This window comes from Candoia aspera, chromosome 16 (assembly GCF_035149785.1).
Source record: "Candoia aspera isolate rCanAsp1 chromosome 16, rCanAsp1.hap2, whole genome shotgun sequence".
Classification (NCBI taxonomy): domain Eukaryota; kingdom Metazoa; phylum Chordata; class Lepidosauria; order Squamata; family Boidae; genus Candoia; species Candoia aspera.
The window spans coordinates 11904339-11920068 of NC_086168.1; the positions used below are offsets into that span (position 1 = coordinate 11904339).

Consider the following 15730-nt stretch of genomic DNA (forward strand, 5'->3'; position numbering starts at 1 on the left):
CTGACACATCACCCAGTCCAGAAATGCCCAGCAGGATCTGGCCCTTTCGGGGAAGCAGCGGGGCAGACAGTTGGCACCAAAGCAGCCACGGAAGTTTATTTCCATATGCAATTGCCGCAGCAAGATTACCACACCACAAAGATGGGTTCTGTCAGGGAGGAATGGTGGGTGAAATTGACAGAACTTGCTGAAATGGACAAGGCTTCTTGCATTTTTAAAGAACTTTTTAAAGCCAGGCAAGAGGGAATCTTACACTTCAAAGCCTCCCTTGGGTCCAAAAGACCCAGCCCAGACCCCCCTCCCAGGGCGCAAGAGAAGCAGCAACCACACGGGTCTGTGTTGCATTTTCTTTTATTATCGCTAGGGTTATTTTCAGGCAAGGAGAGGGGCTGTTATTCCAGGCGAGAGGCAGGAGGGGTGCAGGGCAGAGGGGGAAAGGAGGTCCCACAGAGAATTCCAGCGTTGCAGGTCAGGAACAGGCCTTCATCCTTCTCCCTCTGAGGCGGAGGCCAGAAGTGAGGCTGGTTGCTGGGGGGGCGGGGGGGAGAGAGAGAGAGGTATTTCAGGATTTTTGATGCTAGGACACTTTCTGGCAAACACACACAAATAACACAACTCACCTACACCATTTCTGCCATGCACAGATCTGCTCAGAAAGAAGACATGGAAAGGGGTCAGAACAACACCAACCATTTGGGCCTCCTTGGTCCCGCTAAAGCCCGGGGGCCTCCCTGCCCGCTGCGCTCTCACCAGTCCGGGGCAGGATGAGGATGTCCTCCTGGCCAAGGTCCTCCCCCAAGGCCACCTGGGTGAACTTCTCCAGCAGCTCCGAGCGCAACACCTTGGTCCTCCCTGCCGCCAGGAAAGCAGAGGGGGTTGGTAAGCACCCTTTGCCCTCCCCCCACATCGCCCTTCCCTGGCACTTGCCCACCCGTGCCCTAGAGGGACAGTGCACCTACCATACAGGGTGACCATGGTGAACGTCTCAGCCCCCTTGGTTATCGTGTCCCCAAGAAGCGCGTACTCATTGTAGTTGGTCTCCAGCACCCTGATGTCATGGACGCTTCCCGACCCTGAAACAGGAGCAGACAGGAGAGAGGGCCTCCAGCCAGGGCCCATGGAAGACAGAGGTCGGGAGGATGCGTCCCCTGCCCCACTGGACCCAGCAGGACCTCCTTCCTCTGCGCAAACCATTTGGCAGCCCCGGTCACAGAGCCCCTGCCACCCTCCCTTGCAGCAGGCAGCCCTCGTCTCCGCGTGGGAAATCCAGGCTGCTCAGGCCCAACTCAGCTCTGCCCTGGGGGTCCCAGGCTACCTGCCATGCCGGCCGGGGCTGATGGGAATCGGCATTCAACACATCTGGAGCTCCCCTACATCAGGATTAGTTAGGGAAGCCTTCTTCCCCCCTCCTGGAGGCCAGGGGTGGGACAGGAAGGACCAGGGCGAGGCTGCCCCTCTAACAGGGAGTCTGGGGTCCGAGAGGGATAATCCCTCTGGCCAGGGAAGGCGCCAGCAGCTAGACCAGGGCCCGTGTGCCCTGGCTGCTTGCTGGGCCTGGCAAACCAGTTTCCTCTGGTTGGCAAGCCCAGCCATGTGGCCGGCCCCCTTGAGACAGAGACAGAGAGCTGAATGTGAGTGGCAAGAAAGGGGGCAGCCGTCCTCAGGGACTGGGCACGGCCCAGGCGGGTCGGAGAGGGGCATGCACATACACGGGTTGGTGTAGGTGAAGCGGCCGGGCTCATCTGTCCGGAGGAAAAGGCTTCTTTTGGTCTCACACTGGTCAAGCCTGGCAGGAACAGAGGAAGGAAGAGAGATTGCACAAAGAGGCGGCCGCAGCACCGGCTCCGGGGCCCAACTCCAAATCAGGGGAGTTGACTGCTGGCTCAGGAGGGGCAGCCAGGCCCAGAATGGGGGGACGGTCAGGATGTGTCCATCAGGCACGACTGCCCTTCCCCCAGGGCCGCACGGAAGGCCACGTGACACCCAATGGCCTGGCTCGGACTCCCCGGAGTAGGCCCCACCTTGCTTTCCAGCAAGAGCAGCGACGAGGCGCCCTTACTTAGGATAGGTGGAGGTGACGTCCAAGTTTCCATCTCCGGTGGGCGTGACGACCGTGGTGCACATCTTGATCACCAGCTTCTTCTCTTTGAACCACCGGGAGTTGGAGGCCAGGCCAATGCTGTACCACGTCCCTGTGAACTGGAAGGGGGTGAGAGGGGGTGTCAGGCCTCCTGACATCACACCCTTGGCCTCCCTGGCACCCCCAGCAGGCCTTAGGCCTCCCCAGCCAGGAGGGCATTTGGCAGAGGAGCACCAGTTAGAAAGAGTTTGACTGGGCTTAGCCCAGGGTGCTGGCCGCTCCAAGGCTTATTTTTCCCGAGAGATGGAATGCAGTTCTCGGAAGAGTCTGGATCCCTTCCAGGTTTACAGAAGTGGGGGCTCGCAGCCAAAAAAGACCAGCTTTTAAACTGGAGGTGTTTTGCTCCAGCGTGCTGTAGCGACATGAGCCTCTGATGCCGTTGCTCCCTCCGACCTCAGGACAAGCCGAAAGAGAGCCGCTTCCTGCAGCCAAGCCTTCACCAAGAGGGTGAATGAGAGACAGGCGCTTCCTCCATTCTGCACAGACCCCCCCAGCACACAGGCGCCCACCGCAAAGGGACTCTGGGCCTTTCCACCCACAGGCTCGGGGGATGACCCAGCCGAGGCGTTTGCTCCGCAGAAGCCAAGCGCCTGGGCTCAGGCGTGGGGGGCGCCACACGGCAGCCCCCGTTACCTGCTCTTGCTGGAAGTCACCCTGCACGGGCATCTCCGCCTGGACCCTCAGCAGGCAGAGCAGGGCGAAGGCCGAGAGGGCAGAAAGCTGAGTCTGCATGCTGAAGGCGACGATCCTTGGCTCTGACCGGCGTAGCAAGTCTCTGCAAAGGGCTTCCTGGGAACAGTCAGCCAGGAACTGGGACAGCCTCCTATATATTGGCCAGCCCAGCCATGGGTCAAGGGGCAACCCTGCTGCTGGAGGCCAGCCCCTGCTTCCCCCCACCCCCGCGCTCGCCAAGCAGAGTTATGCAAACGGAGAGCATGAACGGGCAGCCGGGCAGCCTCTGCTCTCCAAGGGCCCTGCCGGGACAGCCAGCCCAGGCTGCGCCCCATCTGGAGAGCCCGGCAGAAGAGGTGGCCCTGCAAGGCGGAGGAGCCTGGCCCCCCACGATCCAGGGCTGTGTGCAGAGGGACACCCCCTCCCTTGCTTGCTCTCGCTCTGCTGTACAAAGTTCAGGGCTGCCTCATCCAACATTTGGCACAGCGCAGAGAGGGAGAAGGGAAGGAGCCCGCCAGCAGAACCACCTTGTTCAGAGCACCCAGACCTTGGCTGCCCCCCGCCCCTGATGCCAAGAACCCCTCGCTGCTTCCTGGCAGGGTGGGCTTTTCTGCCGGCAGACTCTGCGTGTCGTGGGCGAGAAGAACAGGAACAGCATTGCTGGATCAGCGTGAAGGCCCTGCCACCCGCCCCATCTTTCATTCAGCCCGTGGGCAGTTCCCTGGCCAAGAAAGCCTGACTCTCCCGCAGGGTGCTGTTGTGGGGGAAAATAGGGTGGGCACTGCCTTGAGTTCCTGAAGGAGAACTTCAGTACATAGAACGTATCGTTCTGCTGGGCTTGAACACTGAGACAGTCAGCTGAGGCCCAGCTTCCTGATTAAGGAAGGAAGAGGGGAAAGCAGCATTCCAGCAGCTGCCCATCTGGAGATGGTTGGGCCCACTTCTCAGGCACAGCTGGGTGAGGGGGTAGGCTGTGTCCATCTGGTCACCAGGAGTTTTGCTCAGTGGGGAAGTCAAAGGGCTGGAGGTGGCAGGGACGATGCTGGGCACGGGAGAAAGGCCACACGCACCCTGCTTGGGAAGGTCTCTGTGTTTGGGGAGCCAACCGGGGCTGCAGCAGCTACCCGCCGCCCCTCAACGGTTCAGAGACGCAGCCGCAGCTCAGCCCAGCTGTTGGCCAGAGGCTGCTGCTTCTGCCAGGCGCCTCTCCCGCGACCCCCTCCCACTGTTCCCAGAGGGGTTCAGGGAAATAGGGAGAAAGGATCCGGACAGTTTTCAGCAGGGGGTGCGCACATCCTTCCTGCCAGGCCAGCAGGAGAACAGCCTCCATCCTTCGGACCTGGCTTAAGGCTGCCGCCCCCTTTAGAGCCATGAGAGACGCCCTCCCGTAGCCAGGCGGAGGGGGTCCGAGGAACGCAGCCAGGGCGCTCTGGTAAACAGCACGTGCGAAGGCTGGAGCCGGAACAGCAAAACAAGCCGGCCGCCAAGAGAACAGACCCGGAGGGGGGGCAGCGAGCACTTTCCAGAACTGCCTTCTCAGCAAAAGCTGGAGAGGCCGAGAACAGCCCCGAAGGCAGGGCAGCTGAGCTGGGGGCAGGGGGGGCATCTTTGGCAGTTGGGGGCAGCAACTCTGCAAGAAAACAAAGGCAATGTGGCAGCACCCCAGCCTGACGCTCCCTGGGCGAGGGGGAGCCCCAGGGTCCTGCTAAAACCCAGAGCCTCCGCCGGCTCAACTCCATCGCTCTGAGGCTGGCCCTTTTCCAAGCGATCCTGATCCTCACCGGGGGCGGGGGCTTACCTGCTGGTTCTACCTTTGAGCACAGCAGCACAAAGCAGCTCTTTAGCTAACATCCCCTTTTCTGCAAATATAAAGGATGTCAAGCTTGGCTTTCTTAAGTTGGTTTTATTTTCACAGGAACAGGAACAGATAACAAAACGCAGGGAAAGGCTCAGCGATTCCCGATTTTGAGTTTCCACACAGGCTGTCTGACACAGGCAAAGCGTGGTTCTGATCAGAGGCTGCTCATCTCTGCTGCTACCCCGTGTACTTTGTTTCTGGAAAGCAGAAGGGGCAAACGCGGCTGGGTGGGAGGGCAGGCCCTGCCCCTGCCCCTGAGGGGCCCCTGCTTACTGCTTACCCCTAAGCAGGGCTCTGCATCGTTGCCCCCGTCAGCCTGCAGAGGAGCTGCAGCCCGCCCACTTCTTGGGGGGGCCAGGGGTGCGTGGGGCCCTGTGGCATCCAGCCTTTTGCCAAGAGCCCTCGCCAAACACGCAAAACGAAATCAACGCTCCACAGCAGAATAGTCCCAAGCTGGAGAGGGCAAAGCTGGACGAGCCATTTTACGTTCCATGGAAGAGCCCCCGCCCCCAAAGACCCTCAATGTGCTTGCCTCTGCCTGTTGAGAAGCATTCCAGGGAAAAGGCTGGGAACTCAGAGAGGGTCTCAGAAATAATCCCTGGCCAGTGCAGGCCTCCCATCCCCATGCCTGGTTTCCCTGGGTGGAACAGATGGAAAGACGCTTTCCTCCCAAGGACTAGCTGCTTAAAAACGGAGATTCTCAGAGAGGTCAGCGGCCCCAGCCCAAGTTGCTCAAGGTGGCAACTTACCGTCAAGGATGTGGAATTGGTCAGCCAAGTGACAAAACCCTGCAGAAAAGAGCCACGTAAACAGGATTAATGATCCCTGTGGATTCCGTTCATTCGCTAGCAAGCAGAGCTAAACACCAGTGCCACCAGCTTGCCATGGACGGGTTCTTGTAAACATGCTGCAGGTCAAGCCCGCAGGGTTCACTTTGCCTGACCCAATGTGGACGCTCAGGAAGGAGGGGAAGCACTCTGCTCCTGCCCAGGAGCTGTGTGACTCTTGCACGGCCCAGAGAGGGGCAAATCTCCCCATACAAGCTGCCTGGGTGCCAAAGAGCTGCCCGCAACTCACCATAGACGGGGTAGTAAAAGACAAGGTCCTCGCTCATGCCGATGGCAGCCACAGCGGCCTCGAACTTCTTCAGGACATCATTTGCGACCTGTGCCGTTCGTCCTTCCAGAGGTTTCAAAAAAGAGAAGAGTTAAAGGGGCACTAAATTGCTCCCTTTTCCTCAAGCGGGTTAAGGGCAAGATCAGGCTGGGTCAAATCTCAGAGGAGTCCCTGTTTGCAGGCAAATTTCCCTACAGAACAGAGAGGCTCCACCACGCTGCTGGTTGAGGGGAGAAGAGACCGGGGGGGGGGGGCTCATTCAGAGACATCCTGGGCCCCCTCCTGAAAGGCAGTCCCTCTCCTTGCATCTCTGCGCAACCAGAGACTGGCAACCAGAAGGCTGGATTTGGGTCACCCTGAAAGAAAAGCGGCCGGCCAGAGCAGCGACTGCCCCAGAGATGCTGTAGGTGACCTCCACCCCTGCCGTGGGAACCGAGGGGTCCAACTCGTAACACAAAATCCAGCAGAAGCCATCGCCCCCTCCCCAAAAGCTTGCTCTTCCCTGGACTTCCTCCCAAGGCACAGTCCGCCCATCCGGGGCCAGCAACACCCGCCAGCCAAAGGCCAGTTTTCAGAGGCTGGTTGTTCCCACCGTAAAGCTTGGCTGAGATCTTGCGGTGCTTCTGAAGGTACAAGATGGCGTAGCTGCTGTAATCCGTCTCCCCCACCACCACGGCCATTGGGGCGCCACGGCCTGGAGAGGGACCACAGAGAGATAAAGGAGCAGGCTGGCACAGGGGTGCTCTGCAGTGCCAGGTTTGGGGCTGAGTAAGCCGAGGCAGCTTACGACAGGAGCCAGAGCACCACACACCCAGGAGGGAGGAAGCCTTCCCCCCTCACGCATCTCACCCTTCAGGAGGAACCGCCCGAGCGTCTTGCTGGCAAAATAGGTCTGCTTGATGTTCCAGCAGATCCCTTCCCTGAAGACACGAAGGGGGTGTCAGCCAACCAAGGAAGACCGGACTAAGAAACTAATGCCATATTGGTCCAACACTACCTAACAGAATCCTGCAAGCCTGAATTTGTTTCCCCGCTCCCTCACTTTAACTTTGGTGCACGAGGGAGGGCCTGATTGAGACCTTTTCTCGAGGTACTTTCTTGGGCCAGACTCAAGCCTCTCTTATCTGGCAGTGGCTCTTCCTCCTGTCCTTAAGGCCACTCCCTATCCCCTCTACAGGTGGTCAGTTCAAGCCAGGGTGGGTCCCTGGCCCCGCTGCCCCTCCAGGGACAGCTGTAAGGCAAAGCAGGCCTGCCCCTCACCCAGAAAGGGGGCTGGTTCAGAGCAGGCCAGAGAGGAAACCTTTTCACGTCATGCATCTTTCACCAACAGAGCCCGTTGCCACAAACGTGGGGCTGGGGAACCTGGACCTTCCAAATCTTGCTGGAACCTAACCCTAACCCAGCATCCTTCCCTTTGTCACGCTGGACTCTGAAATTCAGAAATATTTGAAGGCACTTCTGGTCCTGCAGCTGTCCAAATGGATTCTGCAGAGCTGGGCTGGACACGTGTGGGGAAGAGGGAGGCCCCTCAACAGTTGCCTGGCAGAAGCGCTAGGTAGACCCTCCGCATAAAGGAACAGGATGCCTTTGATTAAGGGCTGAACCTGCAAACCTGGTTCCCCAGATTGTCTCTAGCCGAGCCCATTCCACCCCCGCTCCTAGGGTCTGCTACCTGCATGGGGACCAAGGCATCCCCAGATGCCCCATCCTGAGTGCAGGGCCCCCAGAATACTCACAGTGGGCGGAAGGTGCTAAAGAGCAGAGATTTTGGCCCGGTGCCTCTGTCAATCATCGACACAACCACATGGGTGGCTTCTAGCCGGTAGCTATTTTCGCGCAGGTAAAGGCAGTCGGAGGCCACCCCTACCAGAAACCACTTCCCTGCAAACTAGAAAAGGAGGAAGATGTCCAACTTGCCTCCCCCTCCCTTGTTTACCAGGAATTGATGCCCAATGGATTCCACTGCCCCCCCCAAATCACACTGAAAATGTGGAACAGCTGCAAAAATAAAGCCTGTTCAGTGAATCATGTTTTCAAAATGTCACGTGCAACATCAACTTCAGAACAAATCTTTTACGCTTTTATTCCCCAGAACAAGACAGTATAGCGGCTCCTCTGAACTAAGAACAGAAACGAGGATTGAAAAAAACTTGACACTGAGAAAACAAAATTACATTGGAACCGTGCTTTTTTGTAACACAACGCGCAGAAGATTGTATTTAAAACAAAAACCAGGAAAAGAGAGAAGATGCATGTTATATCGGTTCTTCTCCCCCGGGAGCCTTAATCTTATCAAGGGACCCACCCCCTGCGCACTTGACAGTCTTTGGCAAGTGTCTGGCAGCCAGAGTGGAGCCAAGCAAACACAGCAGATAAGGAGCAGGCACCAACAACAGAGGCACTGTGCGGGAATCAGGACTGTGGTTTTGCAGCCTCAGGGACCTGCCAGATTGCTTCGGTCCCGAGCAACAGAGATGCAAAACGGGGCTCATTGAGGGCAAGAGATGACGGGCTGTGTTGGAGGGGGTTACCCTTAGTGACCAGTCTCCCTAAGTGCTACCCAGGACAGCTTCTGAGTGCCCTGTGGCATCTGAGCATCAACTGGAGGGGCACCCGTCTAAATGAGACCCCCGGCCCCGCCTCCTCTTGCCCCTGCTCACCCGGGCAGGATCAAACTGTTCCTGGGCGCTGATCTTGTCAATGGGACTGTTGGAGGGCCTGGGCTTCTGGGCCCAGGAGGGCGAAGCCAGCACGAGCCCAGCCAGGAGGACAGCGATGGGCACCATGGCGGAATGGCAATGACCGGCAGGGCTTGGGGGTGCCCGTGGGTGCAGGAGCGCGGGCGGGCGGGCTCCCAGTTAGGCATTAATCAGGCTTCCCAGGGAAGGGCAGAAGCCAACGGGGAGGTCCCAGCTGCTGCTGCTTCCTTCCACCCCGAAGGCAAGAGCACCCCTCCCTCCACAAAGGGACAGACTGCGTTGGGGGCCCCCCGGGGTGGGCAAGGCAGCCTCTTGGGGAAGCCCGCGAGCCTGCAGCTCCGGCCCCCGGGGAGCCACCGGCCCTGGCAAAGCTCTTCTCCCGCTGGCTCCTTGCCCGGCTGCCAGGCCGGCGCCCCCTGCCATCCGGCGCCCTCCTGCAGCAGCAGCAGCAGCAGCAGCAGGGCCGCGCACCCCCTCCGCGGCCCTCGATGACCTGGCCCTGCGCCAGGCTCCGTCCGGGCGACGCGGCCCCGGGCGCCTGCTCCTGGCAGGCGGCGGTTGTGCTTCACCGCCTTCGCATCGCGGTGCGCAAGCTGAACGCGGGAGGCGCTCGGCAGCCGGCGCGTTCTCCGGGCGCCGCTGCGCTTCCCGCTCTGCTGGACTTCCCGGGCGCCCTTCGCCACTGCAGACAACGAACGGGGCCAGGAAGACGGGCGCCTGCCCGGGCGCGCCCCCAGCCGGGAGCCCTCCGGCTCAGCCTCAGCGCCGCGCCCCCGCTTCCCCCCGCGCCAGCCAGCACGCCCGGCTGTCCGCCTCCCGCCGCTCTAGAGCGCACGCGTCCCAGCGCCCCCTGCCGGCCCAGGCAGCCGCGCTCCGCTCCGGGCTCGACTCGTCACGCCTGGCAGGGCCGGGGAGGGAGGGTGCCCGAGCGAAGGGCCGGTCCTATCGGCTTCCGTTGGCGGAAGTGACGGAGGCGCACCGGAGGGAAGTGCGCGGCCGGGCAGGGGCCGCTTTGGGTGGGAGCCTCCCCGGCAGGGGCGTCGTGCGGCCGGCCTGGTGGGCCTCCCTCCCTTCCGCCCAGCCCTCCGGGCTGACCGGCCCGCTCCGACTCCCGGCGGCCCGGCGGCGGCAGGATGACGCCATGCTCCCCGACAGCCTCCTGTACGAGATCTTCCGCTACCTGCAGCTCCCGGACGTGCTTTCCGCGGGGCGGGTGTGCCGGCAGTGGCGCTCGGTGGCCCGCGACGAGGTCCTGTGGAAGGAGCTCTTCTATCGGTACTACGGGGTAGCCCGGGACGTCCCGCGACACCCAGGTAGGGCCCCCCGGGCGGCGCCTGCGGAGGTCGTGCAGCGCAGCCCCTTCCCCAGAGGGGGGGAGGGTTAATATGGCTTTCCATGGGGGGTGAAGAAGGAGAAGCAGCAGCCGGAGCCGCCCCCTCCCCCCACCCACCCGGTTGCATCTCAGATGGGAGCCGAAGGGACGGAGAGGCTGAGCCCTTTTAACCCGGAACTGCAGCCTGGCTCTGGTTCTGCCCCCCCCGGACCCAAATCCTGCATTGGGTGGGTGTTCCTCGGCGGGGTTCCTCGGTTGGTCCCACGTAGAAGGTTGGATGGGGGGCGGTTGTGGAGCTCACTATGCAACGTAGCTGCATCGCTGTCGCACTGACTTTTCTTTGCTGGGCACAAAAAGTGACATCCCCGCCCACAGCCACGATCGATGGGGTACGAACAAAACCAGCGCAGCCTCCCGATCTGTATCTTTCCTTTTCTGCTCCAGCTGCCACCTCCTGGTATGGGGAGTTCCAGCGACTGTACGACACCATCCCCTGTGTTGAAGTGCAGAGCCTGAAAGAGCATGGAGACCAGGTCCTGCACCTCAGCTTCTCCCACAACGGCTACCTGTTTGCCTCTTGTTCCAAGGACTGCACCGTCAAGGTCGGGGGGGGGGGGCAGCGAGATGGCCCTAGAGCAGCCATTTTGGGGGGTGGGATGGGAGAGTGCCGGGGAAGGAGGATCTACTGCTAGGCTCGGGTCCCCATTTAGCCACAGCGTTGGCCAGCTGGCCAACCTTGTTATCATTCTGCTTGGCCAACTTCACAGGCTGGTTGGGAGGGTAATGTGGGGAGGAGAAAAGCTTCATGGAGGAAATAGGAAATGGTTTTTAAAAATCGATCAACAAGCAGGCGTGTTCTGCCTTTTAAGTGACCATCCATCTTTCAAGCCAGGGTCATGTGACATGTCAGTCTCAATAAATAACGAAAAATTGTGCTGGGAAGGATTGGCATGACATTCTCCCCCAGTTTTTGATGGTCTTGCCAAGGCTAGCTTACCTGGGAATCAGCCTCACTGAGGAAGATTTTGTGTCTGAACCGCGGTGGGTAGGATTGTGCTGTTGGTCACTTTTCCAGCTTCTCAGTCCTGTTTGCCCTGAGAAGTATGAGTAACTTCCCTGCCATTGTTTTTCAAAAACAGTGGGCCTGCATCCTTAGGGAGCTGGATTTTGCAGCCCCTCCAACATTGCTTGGCTTGCGCAAAGTGGCAGCAGATGCAAAGCCCCTACAAACTGGGGTGGGGTCTGCAGTCAGGTCTTTCAAGCCACCCAACAGCCCTGTTCCTCCTCCTCTCTGGCTGCAGATCTGGCACAACGATCTCCAGCTCTCACTGCTGCATAGCACCAGCATGAAAAAATACAACTGGAGCTACACTCAGTTCTCGCAGTTCAACGCAGATGATTCCCTCCTCTTGGTCTCTGGAGTTTTTATGGGCCCCCGGACCTCCTCGTCTGGGGAGATTGCGGTCATCAGCCTGGGTAAGGCGATCTTGCAGGGCGGACCTTTGCGAGCTTTCTGGAGCTGGAGAACCTCAATGCTCCGCAGGGCAGAGCCAGCAAGCTGCTGCTCGGAGCCCCTTGGCTTCCTCAGGAACTGCTGCAAGTGTTTTGGCAAGCAGCATCCTACCCGCAACCCTGGGCTTCAGGGCAGGTTGGGGAGGACTCAGATTTGCCCTCCCCTTTCCTGGCAGTGAGTCTAGGAGAGCTTCCCCAGCAGCTGAGCCCAAGGACCTCACTCCTCCCGGTCCAGGAGCAGAATGTTTGAGCGGCTCAGCCGCCCTTTTCTCCAGCTGCTATTTTGAGAGCTCTCCCCAAACCTAGAAGAGCAGATGCTTAGCAAGGCCTGGGCAGTTAAAGACTTTCTGCTGGCAGCCACTGATGGATCAGGGGAGCGGTCAGGCGGTCCCTTCCTACGGCTCTGGCAGAGTGGGGGAATCCCGGGTGCTGTGTTGTGCAGTGCAAGAAGGGAGGAAGGGCTCCCGTCCCTCAAAGTCTTGATCTGCCGGCTCAACACGTTTAGTGCTCCTCGAGCGCTTGGCAGGCACTCCTCCTGGGCTTGAGGACGTCCCCAGAGCAAGAAGGCCTTTCGAGCGCCTTCCCTCCTTCTTTCAGAGAACTTTGAACTCCTGTCCCGAGTCCGTAATAAGCCTTACGACGTGTTTGGTTGCTGGCTGAACGAGACCAACCTGATTTCCAGCAACCTGCACCGCATTGGGTACCTCACTTCCTGCTCTGTGCTGTGGCTCAACAACGCCTTCCAGGTGAGCCAAGGCTCCCACCCTTGATTTGGCGGGCGAGGGGAGCTCCAGGCCTCGACTTCCTGATAGGGTCTGCTTGCCTTTCCACTCACAGGGCATCGAGTCTGAGAACGTCAACGTGGTGAAGCGGCTCTTCAAAATCCAGAACCTGAATGCCAGCACCATCCGAACAGTCATGGTGGTGGACTGCAGCCGCTACGACTTGGCTGGCGAGCCTCTCAGCCCTGGCGAGCCGGCGGGGGAGGACCCTGTAGCTCCCTGCAAGGGGAGCGACAGTGAGGAGGCGGAGGAGGAGACTCCCGAGCCAAGCGGTTTCCCGGCGGCCGAAGGTGAGGCAGGGTCCAAAGATGGGCTGGACCGCTTCCTGAGCGATATCATTGCAGGACGCGTCCAGCCAATTATGACGGAGATGGAGATGGAGACGAAAGTGGCCCGACTCCTGGCCCGGAACAGGACGAAGCCCCCGGAGGCCAACCTGCTCTCCCTGCAGAGTGGAAACAAGAAATACCTGATCTTCACCACCGGCTGTCTCACCTACTCACCACACCAGATTGGTAAGGGACCCGGGCACCCCTTTCCTTGGCGCTGAAGGAACGGCTGTTGGAGGATCAATGGCTATGAGCAACCATGGTTCTGTGAAACCTCTAACTTCAGGGATAGTCTACCAGGCTCTGGGGATACACAATAGGAAGACTTTTCTTAGAGGTATCTGGCTGCCCCACAGTAGAGGCAGAAGGCCTGGCTATGTAGCCTTTTTCTCTTGGTCTGACTGAAGGTGGTAATACAGGCTTGGTACCGCCCCGTAAGAGGTTGGCTAACAACTTGCATCCCCCTTTCTCCCCTCTTGCTCCCCCCACCAGGAATTAAGCAGATCCTTCCGCACCAAATGACAACTGCAGGGCCTGTTCTAGGAGAGGAGAGGAATTCGGACAAGTTTTTTGATTCGCTGGATCACGTCATAGATATTCACGGGCATATTATTGGCATGGGCCTCTCCCCAGACCACAGGTAGGGAATGCTGCCAACCACATCTACCAGAAACAGAGAACTTGGGGTGGGCTGGGACACGGTGCCTAAGCTCAGTGGTAAAACATCTTCAGGTGCCCTTGCAGGTAGCAAACCACAGGTTTAGCTCGCAGCTTCCCTGGTTAAAAGGCTCTGCTAGAGCCGGGGAAGCCCACTCTGGGCAGATACCGGCAGTCGGAACAAACTTGGCAAAGCTGAAGGGAGTAGTGCTTGCAACCCAGGGAAGGCAGCTTCGGTAGGGATTGGGGAAGGGCTGGATGTGCTGGAGATGTCCCCCCTCAAGGATTCCCCAGCGTCAGGCCAAGCAGGAGCCCTCTGTCGCCCAGATTTCCAGCCCCCCTCGCCCTCCATGAGGCCAGCAGGACCAGCCCTCTCTCCCTGCCCTCTCTAGGTACTTGTATGTGAACAGCCGCGCTTGGCCCGAGGACTGCATCATTTCCGATCCTTTGCAGCCGCCCCCCATTGCCGAGGAGATTGAGCTGCGCGTGCTGGACCTCAAGACCATGAAGGAAGCTAAGCGGGCGTTGCGGGCCCACCGGGCGTACACCCCCAGCGAAGAGTTTAACTTCATCTTCCTAGACGTCAGCAGGGACTTTGTGGCCAGGTGAGCAGCCCCTCCGGTGCTTGGCCCTTCCCTCTCTCCTGCCCAGGGAAGGAGGACAGCAGAGGGACGGCCCAGGACGCTGCCCCTCATCAGCAGGGCCATGGAGCTGGGGGCGGGTTGCCTTACTCTCGACCAGGGGCAAGGGGGGCTTTGTGACCCCTCCCCACGGCCAGTTAAACTGTTAAGAGGCTTCTTTGGGATGCTGGCGCAGACCCCTCGTGTGGTGGTCACGGAGGTTTCTCAGCTGTCAACACCAAGGGTCTCGAGAGCAGGCTTTTGTTCTCAAAGGGAGAGTCTCTCTTTCCTTTTCTCAGCATGAACCCTGCCCTCACTGGCCTGCATTTGTGCAGAAAACCGCTGCCTGGCTCTTGTGCAAGTCCAAGCTACCATTCTCTCCCCCGCAAACGAACGGGGGGACCACACCCAATATGTAACTTTATGCTGTCAGTACAGATTTAAGGAAGAAATTGAACACTGGCTGGAATTGGGGCATTTTCCTGTATCGTAATAACTGGGTGCCTTAATTTACGGTGTCCAGAACTTGTACTGGCTGTGGTCCTGTCCTGAGGGCTAGTCTCTAGAGGTGTTCTGCAGTGTGTGGCTGTGGCAATCCCAGAGCTGCTCCTCTGGCCTGGGCCTCACTTGTCTCTGTCTCCCATGCAGTGGGGCCGAGGATCGCCATGGGTACATCTGGGACCGGCATTACGACATCTGCTTGGCCAAACTGCAGCACGATGACGTGGTCAACTCGGTGGCCTTCAGCCCCGTGGAGCAGGAGCTCCTTGTGACGGCCAGCGCCGACAGCACCATCAGGGTGTGGCGCTCTCCCCGCACCATGCGCATCCTGCAGGCCGAGAAGCCCCGGCTCCATAGACGTCTCTCCTGGGCTTCGAAGCAGAGAACATGAGCCGGGCGGGGCTTGCCCCCTAGGCTAGCTGGGTCATCTCCCGGCAAGCGACTCTGGCCCATCTCCCTGAGCGTCACAGATGCCCTGCTGGGGGTGAGGCCTGGAAGAAGGTACATCGCCACTCAAGGAATGGAGCTGCAGGCTGGCAGGTGCCCCCCCGGTGAAGGCTTGGCTGAGAGGGCCTGCTTGTGGACGGCACCAGAAACCTCTCTTTGGGGAGGTGTTTCCCCCACCCTGCGGGCTGGAACGTTTACAAAGGATGCGGCCGACCCTCTGGTGCGGCTCCCCTGCCTTGAGCAGCCGCAGGACTCACACAAATTGAGCCAGGAAATTTGTGCTGCTCCAAAGCATCCTGCTGAGTTTTTGCTTGATGGGAAGGTAAGAGAAAAAGCAGAGTAGAAACATGTCCTTGCAGCTGGTGCGCTGCGCTGCGCCTCCCTTGGTGCCTCTGCTCCCTTTAGAAGGCTCTTGTTGACTCTTGGCATGGCAGGGAGGGCCCCCCGGAAGGTTTGGGGCTGCAGCCTGGGAAGGTGTACACGCCCACCCATCCTTGGCTTTTGGGGGAGGGGGTTACTCACCTCTGGAAGTAATTCCATGTTCCCTGCAAGGTGGCACATTTTTCTTTGTGAGGGTGCAAGATTTGAAGACACAACCAGTGCGAATAGCACTGGTGAGTAACATTGTGAGGCTGGTAAAGCTTTGTGAGGAGGCAGAGAGGCGTCCAAATGTGTGTGTGAGACAGGCACTTTGACCCCTGGAGATGCCACTCCAGAATTAGCCCACCCTCTGCTCAAGAGGGCATGCTTTGGGGGGTGGGCAGCGTGCAGGTCCCACCAACCTCAGCTATCCAGCGCAACATGGCTTGGTCTCAATAAACTTGGCTTGCATTGCAGCTCCTGTCTGAGCATCTTTGCAAACTGCTTGCAGCCAATGGGTGCCCTGCTTTGCCACCCCGGGGGCTACGAGTGAGGCCCACTTCTGTGGCAGCCATGAGGCCACAGGGGCAGTGAGTTGAACAGGGTGGCTTTGCCTTTGAGAAGACCCATGGAGGACTGCTGTTCTCCAGTGGGCTCCTTGGAGCCAACCAGAAACGGTGGGGCTGCAAGGCTAGGAACAAGCC

The 15730-nt window shown here is 59.4% G+C and overlaps 3 protein-coding genes across 4 annotated transcripts; 1 reads left to right on the forward strand and 2 right to left on the reverse strand.

Annotated features, from left to right (window-relative positions):
* Positions 1-335: 335 nt before the first annotated feature.
* On the reverse strand, positions 336-2975 carry LOC134506335 (lipocalin-like). Its single transcript, XM_063316487.1, has 7 exons — positions 2774-2975; positions 2060-2199; positions 1710-1786; positions 960-1073; positions 751-852; positions 621-646; positions 336-528 (listed from the first exon to the last, which is right to left on the reverse strand). The coding sequence occupies exons 1-6, from the start codon at positions 2870-2872 to the stop codon at positions 621-623; spliced, it is 558 nt and encodes a 185-aa protein (XP_063172557.1). The 5' UTR covers positions 2873-2975; the 3' UTR covers positions 336-528.
* A 477-nt stretch (positions 2976-3452) lies between these two features.
* On the reverse strand, positions 3453-8715 carry C8G (complement C8 gamma chain). 2 transcript variants are annotated; one of them, XM_063316485.1, is made up of 8 exons: positions 8447-8715; positions 7523-7674; positions 6636-6706; positions 6379-6480; positions 5748-5849; positions 5420-5458; positions 4611-4671; positions 3453-4442 (listed from the first exon to the last, which is right to left on the reverse strand). In XM_063316485.1, the coding sequence occupies exons 1-8, from the start codon at positions 8570-8572 to the stop codon at positions 4349-4351; spliced, it is 747 nt and encodes a 248-aa protein (XP_063172555.1). In that variant the 5' UTR covers positions 8573-8715; the 3' UTR covers positions 3453-4348. The 2 variants fall into 2 exon arrangements, with proteins under 2 accessions (XP_063172555.1, XP_063172556.1); XM_063316486.1 differs by lacking the exons at positions 3453-4442; positions 4611-4671 and adding an exon at positions 4696-4867.
* A 598-nt stretch (positions 8716-9313) lies between these two features.
* On the forward strand, positions 9314-15507 carry FBXW5 (F-box and WD repeat domain containing 5). Its single transcript, XM_063316484.1, has 8 exons — positions 9314-9798; positions 10263-10420; positions 11120-11294; positions 11928-12076; positions 12168-12627; positions 12934-13081; positions 13491-13703; positions 14367-15507. Exons 1-8 carry the CDS (start codon positions 9627-9629, stop codon positions 14608-14610), a joined length of 1719 nt encoding a protein of 572 aa, XP_063172554.1. The 5' UTR covers positions 9314-9626; the 3' UTR covers positions 14611-15507.
* The last annotated feature ends 223 nt before the right edge of the window (positions 15508-15730 follow it).